Source organism: Typopeltis vanoorti, chromosome 3 (assembly GCF_054136105.1).
Source record: "Typopeltis vanoorti isolate ZY-2024b chromosome 3, IOZ_Tvanoo_1.0, whole genome shotgun sequence".
Taxonomy (NCBI): Eukaryota; Metazoa; Arthropoda; class Arachnida; order Uropygi; family Thelyphonidae; genus Typopeltis; species Typopeltis vanoorti.
The window spans coordinates 38,969,807-38,977,773 of NC_143551.1; the positions used below are offsets into that span (position 1 = coordinate 38,969,807).

Below are 7,967 nucleotides of genomic sequence, written 5' to 3' on the forward strand. Positions count from 1 at the left end.
GATGGCATCAATGAAGATATTAGGAAAGAACTTGACATTGTTAGCATCCAGGAATGTGTTAGCAGAACTAATCGTTTGGTATGGTCACTTAAACAGGATGGGAGAGGAAAGATTAGCAAATAAGATATGATAATGTTGGCAGATAACAGATTGATTTGGAGGAAAATTATTGATAGGAAGTTAGTAATGTTGTAAGTTTTTCATGTAGTACTACCATAATATCCTGTACACCCCTTGAGAGTACATGTCAGGAATTTGATGATGATGTAATTTCTTGACATGTTTTTCTGTACAATTAGCATTTAATTTCACAAGTTGCTCTGAGTAGTACACTACACTAGTAGAGGGAAATAATCTATCACATCATTGTTGATGCTAGGCTAAAATATTTATGGAAACAAAAATATAATTGCATGTGAAGTATAATGTACTAAACACAGAAGAAAAATCTTTTACAAACAAATAAATTTTAAAAAAAATTTTTTTTTTACAGTGCTTATATAATAGTGAATACTTTAAAAAAAAAAGTTTTCAATTTCCCCCAGTTTATCTGGGGTTTTTCATCTCGCAAGCAAGCAAACCAGCCCCATGGACACACTCTGCTACAGTCAAAAATACATTTCCGCTCGGCGACAGGCTGGCTGGGGGGGGGGGGGGGTGTACCAACAAGAGTCGTATCTACGTAACACGCAGACCCTGCAATAGAAGCGGGAAAATGCGGAGAGGAAGATATAATAGTGAATACTTTCCCATTTTTCCTTTCTTTTAATAGCCCCAACGAGACCAGCTGCACCTCCACATAGAATGCCACTAGGACCCCCACCTATTGGTCCCCTTCCAGGGCGTATTCCAGGTCCAGTGCCAATTATGGGTCCTCCAGGTCCATTACCTCCAAATATGATGATGCCAGGTATTCTTTTCACTTATTTAATGGTTTACATTCATATTTACATGTTTGGTGAACATCTTAAATGTTATTTAAGACATTTTGCAGAACAGTTTAACAGGTGCCCAGTTTTAACATGTTATTTTGCTTAGTTTTCTTGTTTAGTTATTTGAATGTAACTATTTTTGTAGGGTTAAGGCCTCCTGTTGGACCCATAGGACCTATGATGCCAATGGGTCCTGTTCCTGGACACATGAGACCACCATTAATGTCTACTCCTGTACAGCAGCCACCAGGTGTCAAGAAGTGATGTATTTCTTTAGGGAAAAAAAAAAGAGTACATTAAGTTGAACATTATGTGCAAGACTTTAGAGATATGTCTGGCCAGTTGTTGGTGTGTGTGTGTGTGTGTGTGTGTGTGCCATATATTTGTGAACAGTTCTTCATAAAATCTTGAAGGTTTGACTTTCAAAGGAAGAAGATAGGTGTACATAACTTATACAAGTAAATTTGTGATTATTTGTTTTAGTGATTATTTTTGCATACCATCACTTAGTTCATAATAATTTTATTGTTGGCCCTTGCACCCATGGTTAAAACTCATAGAACTTAAAAATAAATAAGTGCCAAAATATGAAGGCTGTACTTTATGTTAAAAACTTTCATATATTATGACAAGTTATAAGTTAATACAGAATTCCAGCACAAGTAGGCTTAATAGGCATAATTCCTATTATACTGCTGAATATTATAAGTAGTATGATGATAATTTCAGCTAAGTGAAATTGTTGAATCACATCTAGTCATTTGACTGTAGCTACTCTTTGAGTGGCTGTTGTGTTTACTTGTTAAGATTTTTTCTCCCTCACTCCCACAGGATCTTGTTGAATATCTGCCTTTTATTATAATGAAAACCAGTATGATAATCTAATTCAGTGATAAAATTTGACTGGGATATATTGCCGAAGATTTTAATAGCACGTTAAGCCGACTAGTTTCGCCAACGTGACTGTTGGCTTCGTCTGGGCATACATAAGGTAATAAAAAAAAAAGCTTAAAACAGGTCAAGAAAGAAACATAAACGAGTACTAAACTTTATACAAATTCAAAAGAAGCATTACATCAAATGCATGGAGTGTGTGATGTCAGACACTGTTATGCAAGTGCGTTCTGTAATTTGCAGCGAAGTTGAATTCTGGTATGCTAAGTGATCTTATGAGGGTCTTCCATATATCAGCAAGTATTATCCCTTGGTTCCTATTGAGACTGCCATTTGACTGGATTACCACTGTAGCTTCTTTGCAGTTTCGGTTACAAAAGTCTTCCTCTAAATATGGTATAGAACTTTTGTCCCATTCAGTGTTGTGATTGGTATTTGAGAAATGAAGGGCTAACCTGGAATTATCTTTTCTGTTATTATTATTAACGTCTCCGATGTGTTCTTTTTTTCTTATTTTGAAACTTCTGGAAGTTTGTCCTACATAATTTAAACCACATGAACAATGGATGTTGTAAATGTCAGGATGTTTGAAGAAAGCATTGTTATCCTTTGGTGATCTTAACAAATTGTGGGCTGTCTTAATTGGTTTGAAAGTTGCTCTTATTTCATATGGTTTAAGAAGTGTTGCAGTCTTCTGTGAAACTATCCCAGCATAAGGAATGGCAATGGAAGATTTGTATTTAGTTTCTTTGGGTTGCTGTTGGGTGGGGTTGGAGAAAAGTATCTTTTGAATTAAATTTTTTGGATAGCCGTTGTCTTTCAGAGTTTCTGATATGAGTTAATTCATCCTTGAGAGTTTTCTCTTCTGTTATGATGTTAGTAGCTCTATTTTTGAGCATATGTATGATACTCAACTTTTAATATATATGGTGTGAAAAAGAAAAGTGCAGATACTGGCCAGTGTGTCGGTTTGTGCACGATGCACGATAAAATAGCTAATTATACCAATGGGATTAGCATATCTCTCATAGCATTAATTTTTTCCTGAAACCAAGTTACTTATCTCTGACAGACCATAAGCCTAATACAGGGGTCTTCAACCTTTCAGACAGTGCGGGCCGCATTAAAAATTTCAGTGAAGCCCGTGAGCCACTAAGCTATACTGTGGTATTTAGAATTGTAAGATGCTTTCCAGATTCACAAGGAACGCTGTGCATTTGGTACTTTACATAAAATCCTATAAAAATAAACAAACTCAGCTTTAAGAGTGTAGGTAGGAGTCGGGTTCATGATAGGTAAATACAACTAATAACTTTATTTTAATGAGACCATAAGTTTTTTAATAAAGATCATACAATAGCCAGCTAGCTTCTGACTAGCTTTCTCAAGGCTGTAACTGTGCTAATACAAATACAAAAAATTAAATGAATACAGAAACGTTAGTAACTGTCAAACAATGGTTTCATCATTGTCTCAAATCCAATTTCTTCAAAGTTAGTGACATGGTATACCAACAATTAGAAGGACTAGCCATAGGCAGACCCTTATCACCACCATGTGCAGACCTGTTTATGGAAAAATTTGAAAATGATATTTTCTCTAACATTTCTCCCAAACCTTCGATTTGGTGGAGATACGTGGATGACATCTTCATCCTTTGGAAAGATAATATGGAAAACCTCCTGGTATTTCTTAATAAAATCAACTCACTACACAATAAGATCAAATTTACTATGGAAACTCGAAAAGAACAAAAAACTACCCTTTCTGGACATACTGGTTAAGAGACACTATGACAATTTCCAACTTTCTATCTACAAGAAACCCACAGATACAGGAAAATATCTACATTATTTGTCAAACCATCATAAGTCACAGAAACAGAGTATAATACACATGCTACACAACAGAGCCCAAAAGTTTATTTCAAAAGAAGAAGCTGTACAGTTAGAACTGTTTCAAATCGCAAATACTCTATCTCTTAATGGTTACCCTACAAACATTTTAAAGAAATTCCTGTTTAAAAATAACCTTCAACAACGTGAAAAGGTGCCCCAACACGTGTCCACAGCAGTCATACCATATGTGAGTATAGTGTCCCAGAAATTAGCAAGAATGTTAAAGGATCATAACATCAGAGTGGTTTCAAAACCAACTACCATGATCAAACAAATCTTAAGATCACCTAAAGATAAGGTCCCATTTTTTAAATATCCAGGAGTGTATGAAATTCTGTGCACGTGTGGCCTTTCTTATATTAGACAGACTTCTAGAAGTCTTGAAATAAGACAGAAAGAACATTTGGGGGATGTCAATAACAACAGAATCATTACATCAGGATTAGCTCATCATTTTTCAACTTCCAACCACATTATAGACTAGAAAAACAGCTCTATGCCTTACATCGAAGATGACTATAGACACCGAACTTTCAAAGAAGCAGCAGTAGTACTACGCACAGGCAATAATTTAAATAGAAATCAGAGTATTATTCTTAAAGATATATGGAAAAACCTCATCTCTTCTCTCAGCTCAACAGAACTACAATTAGCGAATAAACATGTGACGCGTAGTCATGTACTTGATACTGACTGAAGCATCCGAACGCATGCACGCTACACCACATGAAATATCGAATGGAGCTGCTTGACAGTTACTAACGTTTCTGTATTCATTTAATTTTTTGCATTTGTATTAGCACAGTTACAGCCTTGAGAAAGCTAGTGAAACTAGTTGGCTATTGTATGATCTTTATTAAAAAACTTATGGTTCTCATTAAAATAAAGTTATTAGTTGTAATATATTTAGACCAAATATGAACAATTTAAATAAGTAAATACAATCAATACTTGAAAAAAGATAATTTAATGAATAAAACATTAATTTTTTACAATGTCAATGAGCAACTTGGCAATGTTTTTCCTTGACCAGCTTGTCGATGTTGGCATCAATGTTGGAAGTCGCTATGCACAGAGTATTCTCGAGATGTTGGTCCATAATCTGAGTTCTTGTCTTGGACTTCACATGCTTCATTCTGGAGAAGAACTGCTCACATAAGTATGTGCTTCTTAATAAAGTGCACATCTTCAAAGCATGCTGGTGAAGATTAGGGAATGCATCCTCGGAAATGTCGTCTTTGTAAAATGTAAGCAATGGCACATTAAATAATTTTTCTCTCAAAGAAGAGTTGTTTTGGAGTTCAAGCAGCTCTATTTGTACTAAGCCTGGCATTTCGGCAGCATTCATACTGAATGGCATTGAAAATAAATCTAAAGAAGACTGTTGGTTACAAAAATCAATAATTTTGTACGAAAATGAAAATAAATAATTTTGTAGCATATTCATCAAGAGACGAACAGTTGGACTCAGTGAGAAGCTGTAAATGGGTCAAGTCTTTTTTTGCGAGTTGTGCCTCCCAATGTTTGAGCTTGGCCACAAAAGCTTTGATGTGATCAAACAGAGTGTGCACCAGTTGATCTTTGGATTGTAGCCGCGTATTTAGGTCATTCATATGCAACGAGATGTCGGTCACAAAAGCAAAGTCTGTCATCCATTTCGTTAAATTCCGCAATCGGATTCCCCTTGATTTGCATGAACTGCTGTATTTCGCTCCTTAAGTCAAAGACTTTTAAAAACCTTCCCTCTGCTCAACCAACGCACATCACTATAATAAACCACATCGCCGTGATCTGCTTCACACTCTTGGGTCAAAAACTCTTGGAATTGACGATGATTCAGTCCTCTTGCCCTAATAATGTTGACGACAGTCACAATAACTTTCATGACATTCTCATATTCAATAGTTTTGCGCACAAATTCTCCTGGTGGATTAAGCAGTGGTAATGGATGAAATCTTTTCCTTCTAGTTCCGGTTCTTTCCAAAGCAGCACAACAACAAACTCTTCGTTCTTTCCCACCATAGCAGGGGCACCATCAGTTACCACACCCTTGAGGTTGGTTTAGCTGAGGTCGAAACGCTGGAGCATTTTCTTGGCGGCTTCAAGAATATCAGTGCCTTTTATCATTCCCTTCGTAGGTACAAGCGCTAGTAGTTCTTCTGTCACATTGAATTGTTGATGAATGGACAAAGATAGCCAGTTGTGCTGTATCCTTCACATCTGTGCTCTCATCTAAGCAAGTGAATATGATGTAAATTCGGATGACCGTTTTTTTTTATTTAAGTTCCTTCAATGTCATTGGCAAGTTCTTTGACATCGTGCTACAGTTCTTCTTCTCTCTTCCATCATCTATGTGGATGATGATGATGAGGCCGAATGAACGCTTTTCACTTCTGTCTATCCCGGAGTGTCCGAACAATTCTGTCCAGTTTGGTGTTGCTTGTTGTGATTTGGTTTTAAGGTCCTCTTTTATTTTGTCTATTCATCTAATTCTGGGCCATCCTTTGGATCTTTTACCTTCCATTGTTGTATTCGGGGCTTTAGATGGTAGTCTTTCTGTTCCCATTCTGGTCACATGGCCAAACCATCGCAGTCTTCTTTCTTGGATTTTGTCTCTTATTGTTTTACAGTTATGTGCTACAGTTACTCCAGACAAACCTTGTTTTTTAAACACTTCCTTATTATTTGGGTACAGAATATCCTCAGCAACGATGAGACACTCTTTCACAAACTCGCCGTCCAAGAAGGCTTTTGAATTTTTAGCAATTTTTTCAGCTATTGCATAACTTACTTTAATGCATGCTTCGCTCTCTTCCTTTTAAACGTACCCTGCTGGCATTTTTAAATCAATTTGGAGACGGTTCACTTTGTCCACACGAAGCCGCCCTTGAAGGTGATCAAAATTGGACGCATGCTTCGTCTCATAGTGTCATTTTATATTGTATTCGTTTGATACTGACACTAACTCATGACAAATTAAACACACTGGCTTATCGTTGATCAGCACAAAAAAAGTACAAATTAGTCCATTTTTTATTAAAAACCGACAAGAATCACTTGATTTACGCTTTTTACTTGTAGACGCCATAGTGATGGAAGGTGAACCCAAAAAATGGTCCAAAATGGGCGTGTAATGGTTAGTATCCACTGAATATGTCTCACACTAATGAAAAAAGTCTGGCAATATAAAACCACAATGGGCTATGGCTGACACGATAAACCTGCATGCGCTTATACACGACTGACTGATTGACTGTGGATGAGATCCTCTTGTATTTATATTAAAATAACAAAGTATTGAGAACCTTCGAGATGTATCTGGAAGGCACTAGATAGTGCACTCAAACGAGCTACTGCTTCAGCCATCTGCCTGCAACGTTAATACTAGTACTTAAGTACCGCTTACCTCTGGTAGATAGCTGAAGAAGCATGTCTATTTAATATTTATTTTTATAGGATTTTATGTAATGTATCAAATGCACAGTGTTCCTTGTGAATCTGGAAAGCATCTTACAATTCTAAATACCACAGTATAACTTAGTGGCCCTTGGGCTTCATTGAAATTATTTTTTTATTTAATCGCGTTTTAATGTTAAGTAGTTATTTTTTCAAAATGGCTGGCGGGCCACAGCAAAGAGCTCCGTGGGCCATGCATTGAAGACTCCTGGCCTAACACATTAAGGTAAGATGTTAAAATTAGAAAACATTTCTTTTTTGTGTGTACCAATTGAAAAGTGACACGATAATGTCCACTATAGCAAACATGTAGGGATGACTGGAATAGTTTATTGCAGTAGATGGTTTGAAGAGCCTCCATAGCTTATTTGGTTTAGATGATGCCCTTTGTTGGATAGACCTGGATTCAAATGCTGTCTAGACTGTTGTAGCCTAGTTAAATAAGATCATCCCACCACCCTAACATAATCATTATCAGGTTTCTAAGAAGCCAAGTTATTTGACCATTGAGCCTAACACAAATGTAGATATTTTCTAAAGTGGGAAAGTGGTTATTAAGAATGGTGAAGTTGTGAATGTGGGGAAGGAAGAGTGGTTGAGTGTTAGTTATTTATGCAAATTACTTTATACAACTAAGTAGGTGCTGGTCTGGTTGGATGGAATGTTAGCATATCTGCTCTCCATCCAAGGTTGAGGGTTTGAATCTCGGTATGGGCATAATGTTTTGTGAATGACAGCATGAAGTACCTTTAAAATGAAAGTTCTGTGTTTATTGTCTTCAGCAGAA

The 7,967-nt window shown here is 36.5% G+C and overlaps 1 protein-coding gene across 1 annotated transcript in view; it reads left to right on the top strand.

The window, feature by feature from the left end:
* snRNP-U1-C (small ribonucleoprotein particle U1 subunit C) overlaps positions 1-1,412 on the top strand; it is a 112,556-nt gene extending 111,144 nt beyond the window's left edge. Inside the window, exons 5-6 of the mRNA XM_090415569.1 lie at positions 773-910; positions 1,078-1,412. Coding sequence (XP_090271695.1) covers positions 773-910; positions 1,078-1,196 — 257 coding nt within the window. The 3' untranslated portion in view covers positions 1,197-1,412. The remainder of the gene's footprint in view (positions 1-772; positions 911-1,077) is intronic.
* Positions 1,413-7,967: the final 6,555 nt, after the last annotated feature.